This window comes from Malaclemys terrapin, chromosome 1 (assembly GCF_027887155.1).
Source record: "Malaclemys terrapin pileata isolate rMalTer1 chromosome 1, rMalTer1.hap1, whole genome shotgun sequence".
Lineage (NCBI taxonomy): Eukaryota > Metazoa > Chordata > Testudines > Emydidae > Malaclemys > Malaclemys terrapin.
The window spans coordinates 237286908-237313163 of record NC_071505.1 but is presented as its reverse complement, the minus strand read 5'-3'; the positions used below and the strand labels follow the sequence as shown (position 1 = coordinate 237313163).

At 40.4% G+C, this 26256-nt stretch overlaps 1 protein-coding gene across 3 annotated transcripts in view; it reads right to left on the bottom strand.

Moving 5' to 3' along the window:
• The window catches only part of IL18R1 (interleukin 18 receptor 1), a 36541-nt gene that overhangs the window by 6055 nt on the left and 4230 nt on the right, over positions 1-26256 (bottom strand). For 2 of the 3 annotated variants that reach the window (XM_054016536.1, XM_054016535.1), the window contains exons 2-9: positions 24324-24408; positions 22491-22731; positions 17989-18166; positions 15841-15994; positions 14841-14906; positions 11092-11242; positions 3858-3994; positions 931-1092 (exon numbers count right to left, since the gene is read on the bottom strand). In XM_054016536.1, coding sequence (XP_053872511.1) covers positions 931-1092; positions 3858-3994; positions 11092-11242; positions 14841-14906; positions 15841-15994; positions 17989-18166; positions 22491-22731; positions 24324-24381 — 1147 coding nt within the window. In that variant the 5' untranslated portion in view covers positions 24382-24408. The remainder of the gene's footprint in view (positions 1-930; positions 1093-3857; positions 3995-11091; positions 11243-14840; positions 14907-15840; positions 15995-17988; positions 18167-22490; positions 22732-24323; positions 24409-26256) is intronic. The other variant, XM_054016537.1, reaches the window with a different exon arrangement.

Below are 26256 nucleotides of genomic sequence, written 5' to 3'. Positions count from 1 at the left end.
ACTAACTCTCCTAATGTCCTCCTATACATGTTTAACAAGAGGGAACATAAAGTGAAAACCTGTATAAAACTGCACATGAGAGAGGCCCTAAGGGATCTCTGGGATCTCTTCAAGAGATGGGAATGAGGTCACTCAAGTGTAACCCCAACCATGCACTCGGAGGTCCTCAAGTGAGTCAACAATGCCTTGTGATCAATAATAGAATTAGGAAAAAAAATATTGGCACATACAATGTATCTTCATGCATTATTAAGAGATTACCAACCTATGCAACTAGTGCAGTCTAGGTACTGTATATACAGACTGACAAGGGTTAAGGAAATCTGAGGCATCTAGATACTATGAGGGTTGTCTCACCAAAACCTTCTCAGAAACTAAACCACAAAGGGAAGATCAGACCCAAAACAAGTTGGCCAATTGTCAACATCAAGTGATGTCTTCTTTGTGACAGCCTGCTCTCCTTAAGGTTGACATTGACAACCCTCATTAACACTGGACCAGCATCTCTCCAGTGAGCTCCAGAAAGCACATGAATCTAGAGCACAAGTCAGGTGAGCACAGAAGGAATTTGACAGCTCCGGGGCACTCGTCTTCTCAATCGCCTCTTCTTTCTCTCCTCCACCAACCAACCCCTGACTTTCAGAACGAAAAAATCAGGACACATTATAGGATGATGCATGCTAACAGCATGTAATGCTATCTGTCACCTTTACTATTTTCTCCCAATCCCAGACACTTCTCTCTGAGCCAAATCTTGCCTTGTTTAGCCCTCTCCACCTGTTCCTATGCAATATCCTCCTCTCCTGGATTGTCTTTTGTTTCCATCTCATTATTTTATAGGACCTACCTGAAGCCAGAATACACTATTTTATTAATAGTTCTATATCACTAAATGAACTTGTTTCAATGGCAGCATTTGCCAAATCCTACCTCCTATTGTGTCATCTTTTCCAGTGATGTCCCTGTAAAATAAAACTAAGTCAACTCTGAATATCACAGAGAGAACCACCAGGAGCACAGGAACAAGTGTAAAGAATACAGCCATGATTATTCCAGTAGTAAATACATGTGGGTGGAGATCTGGAGGGTTCCCTGTAAAACAAAAGCCCAAGAAATTACAACTTCGTGACAAGTGGCTCATGACATGATTTTTCTTAGTAAAAGTCATTATCATCTGACAGCTAGAACTAGAAAACTCTACTATTGTCCAGCTCAGGAAAAAACATTGAGGAATCATCAGAGCAAATGGGAACAGCTTGAAACTGAAAGGAAAGCCTTCATTTCTGAAGATGGGGGTTATGTCTACACAAAAGCGTTACCGACAAAAAGCGCCAGTGTGGACAGCGCTTTGTCGGCAGGAGATGCTCTCCCACTGAGAAAGCTACCGCCCCTGGTTGGGAGCTCTCTCCTGCCGACAAAGAGCAGCTACACTGTGTGCCTTACAATGGCGCGGATGTGCACAGTGTGAACTGTGTAGACGTAGCCTAAGAAAGGAGGGAGTTTTCCCCACTTTGAATATCTATAGTGACTGAAGGAAAAAAACTGAAAATCCTTTAAAATGGAAAGGGTTTGAACTGAAGAGCATCCAGAACTGGAAGGACAGTCTGGAGGCGGGAGGCTGTTCATGAACATTGGATCCCCAGCGGGGTAGACTGTGGAGCTGTTTTAAGGCAATAGGTAACTCTTATTAGAAAGGGGATCTTACCTAATATGAAAATGTGAAGCCTGAGGTTGCAGCTTTGTTTGTTTTTTCTTTATGTTTATTTTCTGTGTGACGTTTTATGTTTGCTTTCCCTTCTGATTTCAACTTTGAATCTCTTGTTTTTCTATGAAATAAACTTTGTATTTTTATCCTAAGCAGGTCTCTGTTGTACAAACTACGTGGAATGTATATGCCAAAGTGACCTGATAACTGGGAGGCGGTTTCACATCTTTATGAGTGACAAACCAGAGGGGAACGGTCCAAGTGTCTGCTAATTAAGAATGCAGGGAGGATGTATATGGGGACACCCAGGACTGGAAGGGTTGTTGGTGTCACCCTGCAGAGAGAAACTAGGCTGGTAAGAGCTAGAGTGAGTCCTTATGCTTGTGGGCAGGCTACTGATGTCAGGACATTGAATCCTTGCTACACAGCACAAAGGCCCCCAGAGATACAAGGAAGACAGTGACAGAACCCCCAGCTGCTCTGGGAGAACCCCAAAATGTCTCACTTTCTATTTTTCATCATAGCAGATATTCCAATCTAGAATATTGTGTGTGACTCAGTTTCCCCATTCAGCTTTGTAATACTGCTTGACTGACTAGAGCTAAACCACTGGAGGCTGTAAAGGGGTTATTACAGAACGTAGGAGGAAAGGTAAGATGAGGACAGAGATAAGTGAGCCTCACATACACAGATTCAAAGGAGTTAGAAGAGAACAATGGCTGGCCCATCAGTTGGTGGAAGAATTGACCTAGTTAGCTCTATCCAGACCAAGTCTTTTGGTAGCCAGGATATGTCAGTGAAAAGGCTGACAGTCTGACTGAGATATCTTTATGCAGTGTTGTTGTAGTCGTATCAGTCCCAGGATATTAGAGAGACTACGTGGGTGAGGTAGTAACATCTTTTATTGGACCAGCTTCTGCTGGTGAAAGAGACAAGCTTGAAGAAGAACTCTGTGTAAGCTCGAAATCTCGTCTCTCTCACCAACAGAAGCTGGTCCAATAAAAGATATTAACACACCCACCTTCTCAGTATGAGAGAGACACTGGGTATGTCTGTCTTGTAGTCACAGGATGTGACTGCAGTTCGAGTAGACATACTCAAGTTAGCTGTAATCTAGATAGCTTGGGTACCAGTGCAGTGAAGCTGTGACGGCATGCATTTCTGCACAGGCTGTCTAAACCCATCTGGGATCCTGGGTAATTTCTTGTAGAACTAGATGGTACTGAAGCTCATGCTGCAGCAACTTCACTAGCTATCTTAAAGCTAGCTCAGATACGTCTACTCGAGTTGCAATAACACTCTTCGATTGTAGTGTAGACATACCCACAGAGACAGAGGGAGAAGATCGCAAGCAGTGTAGGCTACTTCTCTGAACGCGGAGGTGGGGAATAAGTCAGGCCTGCCTGAGCTATGGATAGAGAGGTTATGCTTAGGTAAGGGAATATGCCTGTAGGACTCTTATTTTAAATCTATTTCTGTAACTACTAAGTTGGGGCCCATTCAGAGAGACCCTGAGAAGGGACAGTGGTGTAGTTACCCAGTAACCATGACAATGTGTGTGCCATGTAGTGTTGAAACCAGTTTTCCTCAGCCAGAAGGAGATACATAGGAGGAAATGGTAGAGATGGGATCTTTGGGGGTACTAATAGGAATGCAGAGAAATAACCCTTCCCCAGGCTTTAACTTAAATGCTGATTCTTAAAGGATATCATTAGGCTTGGCATAATTTGGGGGGGAGGGGGAATAATTTCAACGGATGAAATCAATGTTTATTTTTAAGCATTTTTTTTATTTTTATGGATTTAAATTTTCTCAATTGTGGGAAATTATTGGGAGGGGTTCAGACAAGTTTTAATGACTTTGAGATTCAAAAAGTCAAAACTTTGTAACCATTAAAATACAAATTGTCAACATCACATGTCAAAATATACACATTAAAGTTTGATTTAAGGATATTTACTAAGTTCTCAAGCAGTATTTTTCTTACTTTGCCTGTCTGTACATTGATTATTATCGATGGAAATACATTTTCATCAATTTGTGTGTACAGTGAAATCGACATTTACCAATAAAAATCTAATCCTTCCAAGCCTACATATAGTATTTGTAAGTCATTAAACTGCAGAAGTAAGAGTATTTTATCATACTGTACCTTTCTTCAGTTTAAATATTTTTAATTGTGGCTTATTTGTAGTTTTCAAGAGACAGGTATAATTACAATTCAGGTCCTCCTCTTTAACTGTTTTAATCCACAATAGTTTTGAGGCATACTTCTTGTTTCCTGAATCACTACAACAGAGGTGCAGAGTTAATGAACAGTCTTTCCTCATTACTACATCCAAAGGATTCATTTCAATAAAGTAATTTAAAGGCACAAATATATGTAATGTGGTCTTAAAGGGCCGACTTAGTATTCACACCCAGTATGGACTTTATAAGTCCAAAAATAGGCTAACAAAACTTTCAAATAACCCTTTCAAGATAGTCTTCTTCTTCACCTTCACAGTTAAGATACAAAACCTGATGTTTAACAGATCATTACAATAAGAAACTACGTTTTTATGATTCTTTATGACTGCAGATCAGAATAAACTAGCTGTTCTGTACTAAAAAACAAACCAACAGTTAATGAATAAGCCAACTCATACATTAGACATATATAACTACATTGCTTCCTTTTTCCTTCTTATTGTCAAACTTAAATTAATCTTTTCAGTGAGGACAATATACTCTATCAGTGAGATGTGGAGGAGACTCAGCATGGTCCTGTTCTCCGCAGGCCCCTATGCATGAGCAAATCCAAGATTTATTAGAAATTAAAACCCATAGTAGTTTATTAATAGCACCTTGGCCTTGGGCCAATGCAGAAAAAAAAAGTAGTACAACAAAACTTAAAACTAAATCCAAAATTATAATATATTACAATACTCATAAATACAGATTAAAAAAAGGACATACATCATTAATGACTATATGATCACCATGCCACTCACTTTTGCCTTATTTTAGTGGCTAACCATGCAAATAGAGCAACCGCTTGAATCACAGACACACTATCAGTTCCTAACAAATATTCTATTTTTTTGAGAGGTCATAGAACAAGGCATCCAGGACAAAAATACAGAAAGCTTTTTGACCTCAAGTGGCAATTCAAATTACTGTGTAATAAATGATGGGCTAGATCTTCCACCTGCCCTAAACTGCATGGACAAAGGCGGTTACACTTCTCAATGCCAGCATACCAGCCTTCTAAACAAGCTGTCTGCATGAATAGGTAATGGAGACCTGTGAAGGCAGTGTGTTATTACACAGACTGTCTAGATATCTGGCATACCCATAAGTCTTTTTTTAACAAGGGGAAACCACAGTGACATCTGAAATAGAGACAACTGCCATATCCAATTGCTTATTAATATCCTCTATTCCCGATTTGATCAGGGATTTCACCTTTTTAAACTTAAATCTAATCATTTCCATTCTGTGAAACCTAGAGAATGCAAAGAATTTTGAAAATGCTCTAACCAAGGAAATTTATGTGTGAGAATCCTGATGAGCTGTTCCTCTAAGCATAACCTTGGCAAATGCTGTGGGTAATCCTATTCAAATCCAAAAATTAATACTACAATTTAGGACTTTGGACAGCCTAGAGTTCATACTTGTCTCAACTCTAAGGAGGATGATTGCAGTATTATTTGGCAGACCAAAAATCTTCCTAAGAAATTTGTATGGAATCACTTCCAGTCCCGGGGGCTCATTCTACTCCCACATTTCTGTGCCATAGAAAATTTGAGCTTATACTTTAGCCTCAAACACTTTAAGGACTAGTGCACTTAAATTGACCCCCTGAGTCCGGATAAAAACATTAACACTGAATCTGAGACCTTCTCTTTTGTTACCTGAATATGCTTATCCCATAAGCCATTTTGTGAGAACCAGATACCCAGATAGCCGAAAGAGTTAACTTGTTCAGTATAATGCCATCAAACTTCCATTTACACAACCTCCGTCTCTGACTAAAGACAATTACTTTAGCTTTGGCATAATATATCAAGAGACCTTCCCATTGCAAGTATAAACCAAACATTTAAAAAACACTTCAGTCACAAAGGTGTCTGTGACAGTAAAACCATATTTGCATATAAAAAGATAGTAACAGTGTGATTCATGATTTTATGGGGGAAAATACTGAGCCCCTTTTAATGCTAGAACAAAATCATCAATATAAACATTACAAAGAAAAGGGGCTAAAAGACAGCCCTGTTGAACCCCCTTCGTAACTGGAAAAGAATTAATTAATTATCCACAGGCCTATCCCAATCTTAGTCACTGTGTCTGCGAAGAGCTCTTAAAAGAAAAAGTAACCAAGGATCTATTCCAGCAATCTCCAATTTGCCATAAAGACAATCCCCATCAATACAATACAAAGGTCAATTTTAGACCAACAAAAGCTGCATACGATTTCCTCCCCTGAAGGAGGCACATATTTGTGAATCAAATAAGAAAAAACAATCGTCTGTAGTGAAGCGGCTCTTTTGGAAATCAGCTTGTTCCTCAGCAAACAAATTACTTTTTCCTGCCAAGTTCTCTAGTCTCATGAAAAGATATCTAGTGTAAGTCCAATAAATTAACTAGGTGGCAATTCCCAGAGTCCTTTCTATCCTCCTTTTTTATAAAGTGGAATAATAATGTTGATAGCCCAACCTGAGGAGAAAATCCTTGTATTATTTATATTAGAGAAAAGTTTAGCCAAAACAGGTGCCCACTAGTCAACGTTTTCCTTAAATACTTCTACAGGGATAAAATCCTTGCCTGGTGCTTTATTACAGCATTATGGATCAATTAAAAAGTTAACTTCCTCACTAGATACTGCAGACCAATCTAGAAAGGAACAGGGAATGGAGGCTATCAGAGCTGATCAAAGCAAAAAGTTATTAGATGGTGTGATGCTGGCAGGCCAAGTGTCAGCTCTTGCCAAGGTAGCAGGCATTAGCGAAGAGCTGACAAATTCATAGCTGGAGACCAGACCAGTTCACTTATGTATTAGTGTTGCTCAAAATAAGTATTATTCTTATGAGAGTGTTTTTAGTGTTTAGTGTTTAGTGTTTAGAGTCTATAGAATGTTTGTAAGTTGCTGCATGTATTAATGTAATGTCTGTATTTCATGCTATAAGGAAATATGTAAGTTTTGCTGTATCCCTTGGAAAATGTTTGCTCTAAACTTGTGAACTCAGATGGGAAGGAGTGTTTCTTCCTGTCCATCCAGAACTACTAAAATCAGATAAGTCATCAAGGAATGTCACAATACAAAGGATTGGTTAATGGCCTGATGGCACCTTGGAAATGCTTTGTGCAAGGAAGCTCATCTTATGGACGTGGAGGCTGAATGAAGGAAATAAAACAAAGATACAGGAAAATATTTAATCTCTTCGCTGTTTGAACTCTCACAGGGCCAGAGACACTAAACTGAAGACAGAGATCCCCAGAGGCTACCCCTAGGTCTGCCTGGAAGACATTTTGAATTGACAGATCTCTAGAACTCTGTCACTCTTAGAATTTAAATTGCAACTCATTTGTGTGTGTGTGTGTGTTGGCTTGCTTTTACCTGTAAATAACTATTTCTTTTTCCTAGTTAATAAACTTTTCGTTAGTTTATTACAGAATTGGCTACAGGCGTTGTCTTTGGTGTAAGCTCTAGGGTACCAATTGATCTGGGGTAAGTGACTGGTCTCTTGGGATTGGAAGCAACCTGAATATTTTGTGATCTTTGGTGTAAGTGACCATTTATCACTAAGTCTAGTTTGCCTGGATGACAAGCTAAACTGGAGAGTCTAAGGCAGGAGTGGGCAAACTTTTTGGCCTGAGGGCCACATTGGGGTTACAAAACTGTATGGAGGGCTGGGTAGGGAAGGCTGTGCCTCCTCAAACAGCCTGGATCCCCCTCCCACTTCCCGCCCCCTGACCGCCCCCCTCAGAACCCTCAACCCATCCAACACCCCCGCTCCTTTCAGGCTTCTGTGAGTAGTAAATATACAATATCTGAAGAGGCTCTTAGAAGGAAGACAATATGCATAGTGAGTGATCAGCTGTTGTGACCTGCACAGGATGTGCCATATTTGTCTTTCACCCAGAGGATAGAAGTGATTTTGTGTGTACGAAGTGCAAGCTGGTCTCCATATTGAAAGAGAAGGTTAAAGGACTAGAGACCCAAGTATCAACCCAGTGTTGCATCAGAGAAAATGAAGACTTTCTGGACAGAAGTCAGTGTTTGGTACTGCAGACACAGCATGCTGAAGAATCAGAGAGAGCAGTGCAGAGTGGGGAAGAAAACTGGTAGCATGTGACCTCCAGAAGAAGAAAGAGGAGAACCCATGTACCCCCAATGCAGATAGAGGTAAGAAACCATTTTCAAGCTCTCTGCACAGGTGCTACGGTGGAGAATGGTTTGGAAGAGTCATCTGAGGGGAGGGATCAGAAGGAGACCCCACTGGCCAGAAGGCATGGGATGCATTGTCCTAGGGATGGAGGTTCCAAGACCACCATTCTGAAGAGGAAGGCATGGGTGGTGGTGGTCGGGGACTCCCTCCTAAAGGGGACGGAGTCATCCATCTGCTGTCCAGACTGGGAAACTTGAGAAGTGTGCTGCTTGCCTGGAGCTAGAATTCAGGATGTGACGGAGTGTCTGTGGAGACTGATCAAGCCCTCGGCCCGCTACCCCTTTCTACTTCTCCATGTGGGCACCAATGATACTGCCAAAAATGACCTTGAGCGGGTCACTGCAGACTACATGGCTCTGGGAAGAAGGATAAAGGAGTTTGAGGTGCAAGTCATGTTCTCGCCCATCCTTCCTGTTCAAGGAAAAGGCCCAGATAGGGACCATCGAATTGTGGAGGTAAATGCATGCTTGCTTTAGATTCTTTGACCATGGGATGTTGTTCCAGGAAAAGGATTGCTAGGAAGAGATGGGATCCACCTAACGAAGAGAGGGAAGAGCATCTTCACAAGCAGGCTTGCTAATCTAATGAGGAGGTCTTTAAACTAGGTTCGCCGGGGAATGGAGACCTAAGCTCTGAGGGAAGTGGGATACGGGAAGGAAACACAAGGAGGAGGGTGCAAGAGGGGAGGCCTCCTGATTCACACTGAGAAAGTAGGGCAATTGGCTAGTTATCTTAGGTGCCTGTACACGAATGCAAGCAGGAAGAACTGGAGGTCCTGGCACAGTCTAGGAACTATGATGCAATTGGAATAACAGAGACTTGGTGGGGTAACTCACATGACTGGAGCACTGTCATGGATGGGTATAAACTGTTCAGGAAAGACAGGTGGGGGAGAAAAGGTGGAGGAGTTGCATTGTATGTAAGAGAGTAGTATGATTGCACAGAACTCCAGTATGAAACAGAAGAAAAGCCTGTTGAGAGTCTTTGGGTTAAGTTTAGAGGTGAGAGCAACAAGAATGATGTTGTGGTGAGCATGTGCTATAGACCACCAGACCAGGAGGATGAGGCTTTCTTCGGACAACCAGATCAAAGGCCCTGGTTCTCATGGGGGACTTCAATCACCCTGACATCTGCTGGGAGAGCAATACAGCAGTGCACAGACAATCCAGAAAGTTTTTGGAGGGTGTTGGGGACAACTTCCTGGTGCAAGTGCTGGAGGAACTGACTAGGGGTCGTGCTCCTCTTGACCTGCTGCTCACAAACAGAGAAGAATTGGTACGGGAAGTAGAAGTCGGTGGCAACCTGGACAGCAGTGACCATGAGATGGTTGAGTTCAGGATCCTGACAAAAGGATGAAAGGAGAGCAGCAGAATACAGACCCTGGGCTTCAGAAAAAGCAGACTTTGACTCCCTCAGGGAACTGATGGGCGGAATCCCTGGGAGGCTAATATGAGGAGGAAAGTTGTCCAGGAGAGCAGGCTGTATTTTAAAGAAGCTTTATTGAGGGCACAGGAACAAACCATCCCAGTGTGCAGAAAGAATAGCAAATATGGCAGGAGACCAGCTTGGCTTAACAGAAAAATCTTCGGTGAGGTTAAACACACAAAGGAAGCTTACAAGAAGTGGAAACTTGGACAGATGACTAGAGAGGAGTATAAAAATATTGTTCGAGTGTGCAGGGGTGTAATCAGGAAGGCCAAAGCACAACTGGAGTTGCAGCTAGCAAGGGATGTTAAGGGTAATAAGAAGGATTTCTACAGGTATGTTAGCAACAAAAAGGTGGTCAGGGAAAGTGTGGGACCCTTACTGAATGGGGGAAGCAACCTAGTGACAGATGATGTGGAAAAAGTACTCAATGCTTTTTTTGTCTTGGTCTTCAGAGATAAGGCCAGCTCCCAGACTGATGCACTGGGCAGCACAATATGGGGAGGAGGTGAGCAGCCCTCAGTGGTGAAAGAACAGGTTAAGAACTATTTAGAAAAACTGCGCACAAGATGTGCACAAGTCAATGGGGCTGGATGCAGTGCATCCGAGGGTGTTGAGGGAATTGGCTGATGTGATCACAGAGCCATTGGCCATTATCTTTGAAAACTCGTGGTGAGCGGGGGAGGTCCCGGACGATTGGAAAAAGGCAAATATAGTGCCCATCTTTTAAAAAGGGAAGAAGGAGAATCCGGGGAACTACAGCCTCAACTCAGTTCCCGGAAAAATCACGGAGTAGGTCCTCAAGGAATCCATTTCGAAGCACTTGGAGGAGAGGAAGGTGATCAGGAACATTCAACATGGATTCACCAAGGGCAAGTCATGCCTGACCAATCTGACTACCTTCTATGATAAGATAACTGGCTCGGAGGATATGGGGAAAGCCGTGGACATGATATATCTTGACTTTAGCAAAGGTTTTGATACAGTCCCCACCGTATTCTTGCCAGCAAGTTAAAAAAGTATGGATTGGATGAATGGACTATAAGGTGGAAAGCCGGCTAGATCGTTGGGCTCAGCAGGTAGTGATCACCGGCTCGATGTCTAATTGGCAGCTGGTATCAAGTGCAGGGGTCAGTCCTGGGGCCCGTTTTGTTCAACATCTTCATTGATTGCACCCTCAGCAAGTTCATGAAGGACACTAAGATGGGGGGGAGAGGTAGATACGCTGGAGGATAGGGACAGAATCCAGAGTGACCTAGACAAAGTGGAGGATTGGGCTATGCCTAGGGCATTGCACATGTAATTACAGTGAAAACATGGTAGACATTCTTTAAAAAAATGTTAAGCTACATTAAAAGTCATGATCACAGACATCCTTCATGGAAACCTATGGCCAGCTGATAGGTAGATTGTAAGAGATAGGACTGAAGGAAACTCAGATGTTATACTTAACTAGCAGACCACAAAATGCAGTATGTTATATTGCACAAACACTGAAGAAAAACATTTTGCAGTAAACATACTTACAAATTATATTCCTTTTCACATATTGATTGTTCCTTCTTAGTGTTCTCTGAACATGAATTTAAACTATTGTCTATCCAGCGCAGGAGGTATGTTGGCTTGGCAGCATTTGAGTAACCCAAGAAAACTGTGCAGTTGAGTATCACCTCTTTACCTAGGCAAAACAATATGAAAATTAACATCCGTTCATATGAATAGTGTATGCTTTCACAATGCAATGGGGAGTCTGATTGCCAGAGATGCAATCTAGATGTCATAGGACAACCTTCAGTGTGGCTCCCAGCATATCGAACAATAGAGCCAACCTTTCTGTGTGTTACAGTATCCACACAAGTGCACTGAAAATTGACTGAACTGTCCTCTTTAAAACATGTTGAGCCCTTTAACAGTTGGGATACTAGCAATGAATTTGGATGGCTTCAGTTGATGCTAATTTTCAACTGATAGACATTCAGATGTCCTATAGTTGAGGGGTGATGAGCCATTTCCTTCTTAACACCTTATATGCCCCTGTTCTGTGACTAACAATATATATTCAAGCCAGGTGTGTGATGGGTAGGTGGCCCACCAGATTACAAAAGCCTTCTCTCACATCGCCACACAATTATTCCATACTAGAAGAAATATTCCCCCATTTTTATATCCCTACATCACAAGTTATTTTCTGTGCAATGATGAAGCGTTGTAGCTCTGTCATCTCCAGGTGCTGACATTTTGCAACTACGTTTGCCCATGTGTTGTGAAAGTAATCAGCTTAGAGACTCTCAAATACTGTAAGGTTAATTTAATAGCACAGGCATTTCATTTTCAGAGAAACATTCTTGGTTTTATTATTGCTATGCACTGTACGCAGGGCTGGCTCCAGACACCAGCTTACCAAGCAGGTGCTTGGGGCGGCCACTTCGGAGAGGGGCGGCAAGTCCAGCTGTTCGGCGGCAATTCAGCGGACGGTCCCTCACTCCTGCTCAGAGCGAAGGACCTCCCACTGAATTGCCGCCGCAGATCGCGATCGCGGCTTTTTTTTTTTTTTTTTTTGGAGCAGGCCCTGACTGTATGCAATGTAAACCTAGAGGTCAAATAGCTGCCTGATTTTAGAACTCCGAGGGCATTGTTTGGTGGCTCAGGCCCAGATCCACAGAGGCTTGGGGTTTAGGTGCCTAAGTTCCAGTTTTGGCAACACTGTGATCCTCAAAACTCCTGCCAAACCTTGTAGGTGCCTAAACTCACTTGGCACCTATGTCAGGGTAAAAGTTCCCATGGTGCCTAAGTTTCTGCCTTTGAGCATACTGCATCTCTCTAGGCATCCGGACACCTATCTCCCACCTAAGCCCCAGAGCGATTCACAAACTTGAGAAAGACAGATCCATCCACCCAAGTCGTGTGTGGGGCCGGACCCAGTAGGCTTGCTCAGTGGCCACCTACAAAACTGGGCCCCATTCAAAATCTGGACGGAGGAGGCTGTGGTTCTTGTAACTTTTAGCCCAGTGATTAGCACACTCACTTAGGACATGGGAGACCAGAATTCAATTCCCCCTTCTGCCGGAAAGGGAGAATGGATTTGAAAACGGGTCTCCCATTACATAGAAGTGTGCTCTAACCACCAAGCTGTGAGACAGGCTGATGTGGGGCTCTCTCAGTCTCTCCTGTTGCACTATGGATAAATAATGAAGGAACAACCGGAGCAGGGGGACTGGAACCTGGGTTTCCCACACGGGTGCCTTAACCACCGGGCTACAGAGTTCTGCTCACTTTCTTTCTCGCTCTCGCCCAGTGGCAGTTCCATTCTGGGTAAATACTTAAACAGACAATGGGCCAGAGAGAGAAAGAGATCATCATTTAAACACAGTTGAAGAGCTTCAATAGGAGAGACAGAGAATCCAGACAAGAATATCCCAATGGTTAGAGCACTTGCCTGAAAGGTGGGAGACCTCCTGTTCAAATCTTTTCTTCCCCTCTGGCAGAGATGGGGGATTTGAACCTGGGGCTCACACATCCCAGGCAAGTGCTCTAACCACTGAGCTAAAAGGTATAAGGTGGGCGCCACCACTCCTTCAGCCATCTGGTATGAAGGCAGGTACCTACTTCAGTAAATGCCTTAGATACCTAAGCTGTCTGACTCCAGGTGGTGAGTTCCCATTCATGGATCATTAAGCAGAGACAGGTGCCTCCCTGCCCTAGAACACACCCTCTCATCAGCATCTCCTATTGGATAGTTTAGGTGGGTACCCACCTAGTGTGCTGGCTTTTGTGAATCACATTGTAAGCTGCCTATATCTCCCCATTCATTGCATAGGGAGCCTAGGAACCTAACTCAGGCTTTGTGGATTGCAGTGGTGTTCCTGTAATTTTCTAGGCACTTAAAAGTTAGGCATTGTGATGCTCAGCGTTGCACACTTTAGTCCTTTTCTGGATCCAGGCCTCAGACTCCAGGAGCAGGAAGTATGTGTTGCTGACCTCCTCCAAACTTCGCAGCCAATAAGAACAAACCAAGTGCTGCATCAATGTACATGAGGCTAAATTGAGTCCGGACTAAACTGCAATCAAAGGACCAGTTGTGCTAAAAGTTAATTGTGTCCCTGAGCCAGTTCTTATACCAAGACAACTCAGAATATTCCCCCCCCCCCGCCCACATCTGTAGATGATCAAGGACACCATATAGAACAGGACAGGGTATGCTGTTCTCAAAGAATTCAGTGAGACCATTTTCTAACCCATTGAGATTCAGGTATTACTAGAAACCCAATTTTCTAAGGAATTTGTCACATGAAGCCTGATCTGCAGCTATTTTTTAATTTAAAACATCATTCCAAGAATGCAATCGTGTCAATACTCATCCACACTTCCAAGGTATTGTGTCCTCATAAGCCACAAAGTAGCTTCATTTAAAATCTCTCTGCACATTTTATGAGGTTGCTGTCAGTCTGTAAGGTTTGTGCAGCACATTTTAAATAAATGGCTATAGGAAGTTGACCTAGATTGAGCACCATTGTCACAGCACACGGTTCAAATGGAATTGTTCTTAGAATCCTCATTATAGGATCCATATTAAAATCTGTCTAACTCAGCTACACACATTAAATACTGAATCACAGTTTGCAGGGACTGAAAAGTATATCCACTGCTCACCTACAGTGTAGCTTTAACATGTTTTTAAATAAACTAACCTGGTTTACGCCACACAAAATATGTCCACACACAAGTTAGTTAATGCACAGCTCCTACCCACTGGGGCATACAAGATTTTGGCTTTACTAGTGCTCTTGGCACAAATGTGTACAACAGTAGTTCTTTTGCAGTTCAGACAGATCTGCCTGTCTGTGTTGACAGGTTTGCCAACCTTCCTACTTCCCATGTCTCTGTACAGAAAGATACCCTAAAACACACTGAACCACATGTTAAAGGGATTGCTCTGTCTTACTATCCACTTGACAACCTATCCTTCTTGTGTCAGCCATCCCATGGGGCTTTGAGATCTACAGAACCAGGAAACACAACTAGACCTTCCTTTTGTGAGCATCTCTTGAACAAGGTAGCTGAACTCAGTGAATGTTTATGCCCATTACTACCAATGATGGCTCATCTGAAATAGGGGAGCCACATATCAACACTTGACCCAATAAGGAGATATAGATCTGAGCAAAGAAAACTTGCAGACAGTTCTGAGTTTCACTAAACTCAACCAGAACATACACCACATAGAGATCAGAACAAAACAATATACAATCACAAAGATTACTCATATAATTAGATACCTATTTGTGTTTCAACATAAATTTCTCCAGGTTCAATTATCTCCAATTTAACAACTTCAGCTGCATCTAAGGGGGAAAAATGCAATATTTTAAAATGCTATTTTTCTAACATCCCACCTCTGTAAAATGATACCTTGGCTTTATTTCAAAAACCCTTGCTTAAGCATATCATATAGATTTCAGCCTATTACCAATATATTTATGAACACTGATGAATCAGCAGTATAATTTCATCTGACTAAGAACAGCATGACAATAACAGGAGGCTGATGCTCTGGCATTACCAAGTAGTTTAAAACAGCAAAATGGTATGTCCTGTTGAATTTTTTTCATGAACTCAAAGCGTTCAGTTTATGAGGTCCTCAAAGATTCATCTCCAAGACCGCTTCTGAAATAGTTGCATTAATTACTGTGGCTAAATTTAATAGAACTGAAGAGGTGGAAGTGGGGGAAGAAATCAGAACATTCACATAAGACTAAATAAAACCAGTAGATTTTTTTTTTGCTTGTCTCTTTTTGCTTTTTAAATTAAGAAGCTTACTTATAAAATAAGTCAAAGTGCAAAGTCGAAGAGTTTTGCTTTCCCTGGGGGAAGAGAGGTATAGTGCTATGTACAGTACAAGAACTACAATAGATTGGAACATTTTTCAAGTTCACTCTTTTCTGAGATGATGCATATTTCAGAGGATTTTACTTCATTTCAAAGAACTTCTCTCTATTCCATAGATCATCTTCATTTTTTTTTTCTGTTGAATTCTAAAATATTCAGCATGCTTATACTGGTAAATGGTGCCTGTTCAACAATTAGACTGAACAACATTGTCCGATTTTAACTGATCACAATATGCAATTAACTACATGACCTAATGATATCTACAGTTAGAGATAATGACCTACATCCTTTCCTCTTCACAAAGTCTGAGAAAATGGACTTTGCACAGGAAGCCTCCATTAAACATGTAATTATATGGTCTTCAGACTCCTAAGAAAACAATCTTACCATCTTTCACCATCAGCTCTATTGTACTTGTGGCGTTGAATGCCTTTCCAGCATGACTAATTGAAACATCACATGTGTAATTCCCAGAGTCTTCAATTGTTAAACTAGGAAAATGCAGTTCCTCCTCCTTTGTAGAGTTATAGATGTTACAGTTCTGTTTCAATAAAGAAAATTTAAATAATTTTCATGCTACGGATACATTCTGAAGCTTCAAGTAAAAAATTAAATATTTTAAAATTAAACCTTTTGGGGGAAAATGCTGAGAGAGGCTAAGGTCCAATTTACAAACATGGGCACCCAAATACAGCATTGGGACATCCAAATGACAATATAGCACACAAAATAAGAAATCAGAGTAATCTAAAATAATCATGTAGATTAAGTACCCAACTGAGTACCCAATCACATGATTTGGGCACCAGACAGAGTCCCATGTTGAAAACCGGGGTCAAGATTTTAAAAAATTATCATCTTATTTTCAAATCCCCCTTCTCTCCTTCCCGCCATGGTTGCTCAGTACTTCTGAAAATCAGGCCATTTACTCAAGGTGTCTAAAAATAGAGTTAGGAATGGAATTTTAAGTATCCATTTTTCAAAAATTTGGCTAGGCTCTGCAAGCTTAGCCAATCTATTACTCAAAGAAGTTGTTCTCTAGTGTGCCATGTGTGTATCTCAGCCTTGCCTCAGTTGAAATTTGTTCAAAGATTAATGATTTATGTACACATAGAAATAGAACTCGTCAAAAAATGGGGGGGGAGGTGAGGGGAATTAACATTTCAAAATTGTTTCTAGGGTTCAAAACAACCCCTTTGTTTTTTTTTTGTTTGTTTGTTTGTTTTCAAAAAATTTAACCATTTCAATAATGATTTTGATAAAAAAAAAGATTTAAATTGTGGTGAAGAATTTCACAAAAAATTCTGTTTGGTAGAACACTGTTCCCAAATTAGACCAGTGCTTTACAAATGAATGGTATAAAGCAGGTAGATAAGGCACTGCTATTCACCCTTTCTCATTATACAAGAAGAAAGGGACATTCAATGAATGCTGAAGGCCGTACATAAAACGGATAAAAGAAAATACTTTTTCACACAATGTACACTTAGCCCTTTGGACTCATTGTCACAAGTTACCACTAAGGCCAAGAGCTTAGCTGGGTTCAAAGAAGGATGGGACATTTATATGGGTAATAAATATTTCCAGAGTTATAACGTAAAAATTAAAAAGCAAATAAGAGTTTGGAAAGAGATATAAACCCTCATGCTTCAGGGCACACACCAACTTCTAGCCATTGCTGGTCAGGAGGAAACTTTCCCTGGAGCAGATTTATTAATAACTGACTACTCCAGGATTTCTTGCACTTTCCTTTGAAATAAATGATATTGACCACTGGCAAGAGACAGGACAGACCGACCACTGATCTGATCTAATATGGCAGCTCCTATGTTCCAAAATGAGCATGAGACATCTCTAATCCCAACAGTTGGGAGCGGACAAACAGCATCCATATAAATCCATGGAGGAATGGAGAGGGCTACCCAGCATGATGAAGAGATAGGAAAACTAAAGGAATGTGTCCAAGGCTTTAGCCCAGTTATGGAACACAGTTCACTACAACTGCAACTGTGTTGTAACCAGGTCCCCTGATATGGTGTATTTGTAGTACAAAAGAGGTTCACTTTAAGCAATGGAATTTATTTTACATCTCTTAATGCTATAAATGATCTGAAACACCAAAACTTCCAAGCTGCCAACTACTGTATAAGCAAATCCCAATACTCAGTAAGTCCCTTTGCACTCCTTTTAGTGTCAGGATCCCATATGCACTAAAGAGAGTAGAGGCTGGGTAATTTATCAGGTAGGTTCAAGCATCAAATCTTTTACCATTCCCAAGCCCTGAGATCACAAGCAATTCCTGATTGCTAGTATACTTTATCTTGCAAATCTGTGCAAGCAGACAAATGGGTTTTCTTTGTGTGTCTGTATTAAGAACTGTGTCACTTACCAGAATTACTAAAGATTTTTACAAGACTGTAGAGATATTTTTAGATGGCTGTAAGTTTGTAATCTACCTCTACCTTTCCTAAGGTCTAACATTTCTTTTTTTTTTTTTACACTACTAAGTTGGGTGGTGATGTTTTTGGTACTTACCTTGTACCACGTTATGGTGACATTTTTATTGTGGGGCACAGCATTGCATTTCAATGTATAACTTCTTCCAGCAGCTTTAACTTGCCTGGATAAATGATTTGTGTTAAAACAACTGTCTTTACTTCTTTTGAGCACATTCAGGGACCACTTTTGTGATGTGACATTGTACGTTCCATTGCTATGGAATAAAATAAACAGTTTTGGGTGTTCTTTAAAGTCATGTAGGTAGGGTAATTATACAACAACAACAAAATATATACCTAAAATATAATCATTAGAAAAAAAAGCATACCTATATTATCCCATTTTCTTTTACTTCCTTTTCTTTACTTCCCCACATAAACTAGGTGTTATATTTAGTAAAGCCCCAGCTTAAGTAATAGACAAGCATATCAAAACAGAATCATGAAACCATTCAGTTTCATAATTATTTATAATAATATAACAATATATGGTGGCAAGTATACATACAAATTAGCATAATGATGCCCAAGTAGTTTAAAATGACCAGTTAGTGGGTTTAGAGACTTATTCATCTAATTCACTAAGGTTTGATGTAGAGATAATTTAAAAAGTGATTTGTGAATATTTATGAACAAATAAACTTGGCAAGCTCACTCTGTTGTTGTTCATGTGGTCACATTATTCATTGTTTGCTGCCATACAGACAACCGCCAAAGTATTTGTGAAAATGTTCACAAATCCTGAGGGTTTTATGGAGAAGCACAAATTACTACTGAGCAAAGGCACTTTGTTTCATAGTTACATATTACCCAAAAGGCAGAGTTAATTACTTTGATACGATATGTAAATACTTTCATTGTTGAATATTCCCATGTACATAAGTGTGAGCCAATGGGAACTGGAGGAGTCTTGGGGGAATTAAAGTATTGGAGAAAAATGAATGTTACTGAAAGCCAATAATCAACATTTCAAAAAAAGTACAGCTCTCAATTACACATTAAGGCATCTAAACAAGTAGCTTGATTTGCAAGAATACTCACAGACTTTTGTTTTATGTTAACATACTTGCTAACAAAAAAAAAATCACAAATAAAAATATTTGCAATAAAAAGAGTCATGAAAACCATCAAAGCAAATTCAGTTTTTACTCAATTAAATGTTCCCCAATACGTTAACGTTTTCCCAATTCTAGTGTACCAAATAGGTTTTGTAGTTTTATCAGCCTTCTATATGACCCTCAACAACTCTGTTAATGTTAAACATCCTTTATTTTATATATAATTTCTCTGTTGAATCCTAAAATAAATAATAAGCTACTTTTGTTTTATCTAGTCTGGACTGAGTTGGAGATAGTTCTGTTAGAGGAAATACCCACTGGTACTGTTTTCAAATATATGATATATATAACAGTCATTTCAGAAGAAGGTAGTGGATTAAACGTTGACCTCATGTTCTGATTAATAAATGTATGTGGGGTCAGAGTAAACCAATCCAAAAAAACTGGCTTGGCACAGTCTAAAAATTAGTAGTGTATCACAAGAGGGAAAACTAAGAAAGCAGGAACAGTTAACCTATATATTTATATGCTCAACGTGACCTTTGTCTGAGCACCACCTGAGAATTAATAATAGATGTATCCTTACAACACCCCTGTGAGGTAGGCAAGTATTATCATCTAGAATTTGCAGATGGGGAATAGAGATGGACAAACAACTGACTTGCCCAAAATCACATGGGAAGCCTATGGTAGAATGAGGAACTGAACCCACATTTCTTTTAATACTAGTTAGTTCACTGAATATGTTGGGCCAAATTCAGACCTGGTGTAAACAGGTGTAACTCTACAGAAGATGAGCCTTACACTAGGTATGAATTTGGCTTGGAGCATCTCCAATCCAGTCTGCCACATAAGATTTTAGTCAACATGCAGTAAGAGACATCCTTGTCTCTTACACTCTATGAGGTTTTATCTTTCTGTCTTGGCTTTCACTTTAGTTCTTTGGTTGTCCTTTGTGGGGAATATGGTATTACAAAAAATCACTATTTGGCTAAAACTCAAAACAGGTAGCCTGGCTCAGCAAAGCCCATTGGAGAGTGAAAATTCATAAAGTAGCAATTAAGATTTTACAAAAAAAAAAAAATACTGAATACATATTAGATTACAAATCACCCCTCGGCCATTTCACTATCAAGGTCAGATTTTGATGTAGTATTACCACTTTACAGTTGAGTGCTGAGTGTTCTGTTCCCAAAGCATGTAAGCATGTGTTCAGCTTCAAGCATGGGTATAGTCCCATTCAGGGCCGGTTCTGGCTTTTTTGCCGCCCCAGGCAAAAAAGCCTCCCGCCGTCCTCCGCCCCCCCCCCCGGCGGGGAGCGCGGCAGGGGAGGGCGCCGAGCCCGGCCACAGCCCCGCTCTCCCTGACCAGCCAGAGTGCCGGGGGAGGGCGGCGAGCCCGCTGCGGCCCTGCTCTCCCTGGCTGGCCGGAGCGCCGGGGGAGGGCAGCGAGCCCGCCGCGGCTCCTCTCTCCCTGGCGGCCGGAGCGCCAGGGGGAGGGCGGCGAGCTTGGCCGGGGCCCCGCTCTCGCCAGAGCGCCGGGAGGAGGGCGGCGAGCCCGGCCGCGGCCCCGCTCTCCCCGGATGAGCGCAGCCCCGCTCTCCCCGGATGAGCGCCGCCCCTCTCCAGGTGCCACCCCAAGCACATGCTTGGAGGGCTGGTGCCTGGAGCTGGCCCTGGTCACATTGAATTCAACAGGGCCATACATGCATAAAGCTAAATACATGCACAAGTCTTTGCAGGATCAGAGCCTTAAAGAGTCATTTGCTTGTCACTGACTTCCACCTCTAATTTTTTTTTCAGTTACTTACAATTTACCTATTTACAAGGTCACTACTATGGAAGAGCTTATTTGACCTGATTTCCAGTAACCACAGGAATTTAAGATATGTGCTGCACAAAACCATACAAACAACACAGATGTGTGGCAAAGATTGTCAGCCAACTCCACGTGTCAAATGTAGCAGGAGCCTTCATGACAAGAAATGGGGCTAACTGTGGTCAACTCTGTGCTAAACTGTTAAATTGACTCAATAAACAAATCTGCAGTCATTTCATTTATTGGGGGGGGGGCTTGGTTTGTTTGATTTTGTTTTTATTGTTTGTTTGGTTTTCCCATCAGAACACTGTGATTTGTTGTGAAAATGTTTCACTGGTGCATTGCTGCTTTACCTAAGGAACCTCTATTTTTCTTCCAAGTCAAAAGAGCTGAGTAAAGAACATAACATGAACAAACAATTCAATCAATTTCACCTATTTCTTTTAGTACATTGTCCAGTAAAGCCAGTTGCAAATTTTCTACCAAAAATGACTTTTTTCTATAATGAACTTTCAATACTTTTAATCAACATTTTAATTGATAACCATTTTGATATCAAAAATTCTGAAAATCATTCCTATAATTTTTAAGTTAATATTTAAATAAATTTAATTTAAAAATAAAATAAAATCATATTCTAAACTAATTACAATTTTTGGACATTTCAAAAAATAATGGAGGCTGTTGATAAATTAAGTCTAATAAAAAGTTGTAGTCCATGAAATACTAGCCCTTTTTATTACTGGAGAACTGAGTTTTGTATTTTTCAGCACTATATAACTGCAGTCACACCTACCCTGTATTTTATAAACAGGAAAGGACCTTTAAAATTTTCCGGTAATAAAAGCACAAACCGTTGCTTACATAATACACTATGAGAAAGGAATTATTCTTTTAGCCTTTGTCTTGAAACGTACTGCAGTTTCAGTATAAGTCAGTTATAATAGAAGCATCTTCACCTTTTCAAAACTGGATTTAACCATTGTTAAACCACACTTTCTTCCTGCCCTCCTGAACAATATCACAACTCAGAGTGCACTAGTCTTACAGCTCCATTTGAGTCACTGCTTTGTAAAAGCTATTCTGAGGTGAAAGAGCATACTCAGCTAGAAATCAAATATAACCATTCCATTTGTGCTTTTAATACTTCCAATGATGTAAAGTTCTGTATAAAAGCCAGAGCCTAATTATGCCATTCTTACTCGTCTTGTGTATTACTTTAACATACAATTAGTCCCATTGATTTCAACGGGAACACTCACACACAGTCAGTTACTTACTCAACGCAAGTAAACCTCTCCATATGATTTGAAAGAAATATGTTATTAATCAGTTTTTAAGCATAGATAATATGTCATGTCTAGGAGGAACAAAAAAACCACCAGTCTTCTTTAACAAAAGGTTTGCTTAAATGTTTAGAGATTCTGTCTACCTACAATTAATTGTAAACTTTATGAGCTCAATTCTTCACTGCCTTGCACTCTGTGTAGTTATTTAGAGTTGTGCACATGAATGTAACATGATACTACTTGGGTAAATTTAGCTTTTTGTACCCCTTTGCATAAGTCCTAATAACAACACAAGGTTCTGATAGTAGAGGATCAGGTCCTATTTTTATACAGTTGCAAAGACTCTACATAATCCACTGGGCATGTGTACCCACCTGAGTATGTATGTGTAATTCCCCAGGTCACTGAGTTCAGCTGGCCAAAACTCCAGAAATCTCCCATTTAAAACAAGTCTGTGTGTTTCTTGGATCAAATTAATCTTTCCTTCATTTTCTTTGAACCAGGTCACTGTGTATGTTTTACTGCGAAGATTATCTCGGATTGATCCAGGGAAGCAAAGGAAAAAATATTCCCCTTCAAGTACATCAATGGAGCGACGCAAGGGGCACAGCTCTTCTTCGCAGAAAAAAGAATGGTTAGGAAGCAAAACACTGTTTTCAGATAATGAGACTGGACTGATTCTAATGGCACTTGCTGTCTATCCGGTTTCTTTCTAAACAGATTTTCTTTCAGCAGACCTAATAGCTGCTGAAGAGTGTGGCCATATCAGGAAATCAATATTTATCCCAACCTGAGGACCCAGTTTTCAAGCCTTTATTCTGCCCTTACTCAGGCAAAACTTCTCATGCCTACAGGAAAGTGGCAGTTTTTCCCATGGACTTCAGGAAACATCTGTAAGGGCCTCCGTGATAGAGCATGGTCCTGCTCCTGTCTTCTACTCTTTCTCCACAGGTCATTCAGAGACTTTCTATTGTTAACCACCACCCTATAATTTTTTACATTGCTCTCCCCCCTTTACTGACTACATCATTCACAGCATCAATTTCTCCTCTGCCAAGTAGAGAGAAGAAATCTCTCCATCCATAGACCCTTTTTGGTTCTGGTCCCACTAACTTGCCCCTCCACAGCATCTTCCTTCTTCCACCCTCTGTGTTAACGGGTTAATTACCTTTTTAGTCCTCCTCAGCCCATTCTAATCCACTAATTAGGCACAGTCAGGTCCAGCCTGGGGGTGATGGATTTAATTGGTGTTCAAGTGATCAGAGTGCTGGCTCAGCTGTTGGTTCCCAGTTCTCTGTCACAGCCCAATTCTGCAATCCTTATTCAGGTGGGATAGTACCTTACTTACTTGATTTCAGTGGGGCTAATTACAGAGCAAGGCCAGGATCCAAAGCCCATTCAGTCAATTGGAATTGTTCTGTTGACAGTAACTACTTTGGATCAGGACGTAAGGTACTACTTTTAGTGAGGAAGGGTGGCAGAATCTTTCTTCCTCTCCTTTCACAATTTTTCTATTTAAAGATGGGTCTATCTAAATGGCAAAGTCTGGAACTGGATCTGAACTTTATCAGACATTGGAAGTGTTTGGTCTAGGGTTTGGTTCAGACCCATTACTAACTTAATTAGAATAACTATCCATTGTTCTACTTAATTCCTGGTATGTACTGTAGATTCCAGTACTGCAACAAGCGAAAGAGCAGAATGTCATTGCATTATGCATTACTCACTAGAACTGAGCAAATAACCGATTTTTTTCAGTTCAGTGGCCAAACCAATCAACCCAAAATGAAAATTCTTCAGTTTTTCTTGCTGAAATGAAAATCCAACAAAACTTCACTTTGAGTTGAACAAAATGTTTTCTTTGACTGAAACAAACACCTTTTTTTTTTCATTTCATTTTGTTTTCAAGTATTTGTTACCCTTTGTTTCTTTAACTAAATTTCTAAATGAAATGTCTTTTCAAAACAAAAAGTTGCAATGTTTCATTTTGACATTTTTTAAATGAAACATTTAGACATTTTCAATTAAAAAAAAAATTGTGTTGCCCCAAACTATCTGCCAACTTTGACCCAAAGTCACAAATAGTGACCCAAAACTGCATTTTTCAGCAAATAAACTATTCATTCAAAAAAAATTCACCCAGCTACAGTATACCAAATATTCACTAAATTATGCCATGTCTTACTGTCAAACTGATTTATGCTTACCAGTTGTAGCTTTGCTGAGGAACATTAAAAATGGAATAATCAGACTTTCAAAAGCCATTTTCTTGACTTACTTGTAGCTTCTTCTCTGGAAAAAAGGGAAGTGTTCTTCGTTTAACTGACAGAGTTTTGGAAGAAAAACAAATATACATGATCCATCACATATACAACAAATTTGTCTAAAACTAAGTTCATGAGTAATATAACAAATGTGTAGTGAAGATGGGATTTCCACCAGAAATTTTTTTATCATCAAAGCGTATTTACATGTATAAGGTCATAATCCAGGAGTTTTACTGGCAAGGTTCATATCAGTTGGAGAGAATGGTTGTTTTTCCTTCCACTATTTATATTTCATGTTAGATGTTCTATATCATTTCTTTTTGACTCATATTTGATTAAGTACTGTACATTATAAAATGCTGCTCATTCTAGCTATAGACGCAATCAAACTAAAGACCTGATCTTGCAAACCTTAATTATTGGGCGCTAGGGCTTTCCATCATGACTACGGTGTTTGCAGGATTGGACCATTAAAGTCAATGGAAATTTTGCGAATGACTTCAATTAACATAAGATCAAGCCCACAGTCTGAAGGCATCTGTAGTTATAGCTAAAAATACAAAAATCTGTTGGCAAACCAGGAAGCATGCCAGCTGTCTTCAATTTTCTTCATATTAGATTTTAACATGCCACTTAGATAGAAGTATACATTATTTTAACTGCCTTATGCACTACTTGAGGGCAGAGGAGGCATGAGTCACTGCTTTTCATCATGTATTGACATTTATACCAGTAAAAGCAAGAGTAAAACATTAGTAAATAAGACTGAAGTGGAGACTCTTCAGTGGGACAACACAGGGTAGTCAGCACAGCACCTAATAATAGGATCGGTTCTAATACTGTACTGTTGTGCTTTATTAATGTAAACATTATGTGTACTCAGAATAATAAACTAAGACCAACTAATACATACCTCTACAGCCAGGTGAGGCAACTTTACCCAGTCCCTCTCCCTAAGCCACATGTACACATATGCCTGAATTTGTGACATATGTGCCACACATCCAATGAATATGGTATAATTTAGGACTCTGTGGACAGCTCTGAGAGAAGCAGATTTCTGATTTCAGGTTTGTTTGGGGGTATTTTAACTAAACCTTTTGCAATTTTAGCATAAGCTTGTTGTAAAGCTTGCCATTGAGATTTACAACTATACACAATTTTGAATTAAAACTGCAAGCTCTTGCATCATTAAAATAGCACTTTTTAAAAATAAAATAATAATACAAATAGATGTAATTGTTCTCCCCCTCTTTCACTTGCTCTCTCTGATCCATTGAAGATTCACTGTCTCCTCCCTGTCCCTTCCCTTCCCTCTCCCCCGCCTGCCTCAGACACATACCTACAAAGAAGAAATAAGTTAATTTTCCAACCTTTGAGAGCCAGTATTACCTACTGCCTAGACTGGATTCTTCTTCAGGAGGACAGCATGAGCTTATTTTCTTTTAAAATATTCCAGTTACTAATGTAAAGAAGGCAAAACCTATTTCCATAGGACAATACCTAGCCCAAATTCATCTCCACAGCAGCTGGGCTATTGTGACTTCTTCAGCTCCTGAGCTACTGGTCATAGAATCATAGAATATCAGAGTTGGACGGGACCTCAGGAGGTCATCTAGTCCAACCCCCTGCTCAAAGCAGGACCAATCCCCAGACAGATTTTTGCCCCAGATCCCTAAATGGCCCCCTCAAGGATTGAACTCACAACCCTGGGTTTAGCAGGCCAAACAATTGAGCTATCCCTCCCCCCAAAAAATGGAGATATACCTGTCTCATAGAACTGGAAGGGACCCTGAAAGGTCATTGAGTCCAGCCCCCTGCCTTCACTAGCAGGACCAAGTACTGAGCTAAAAAACAAAAGTCACATGAATAA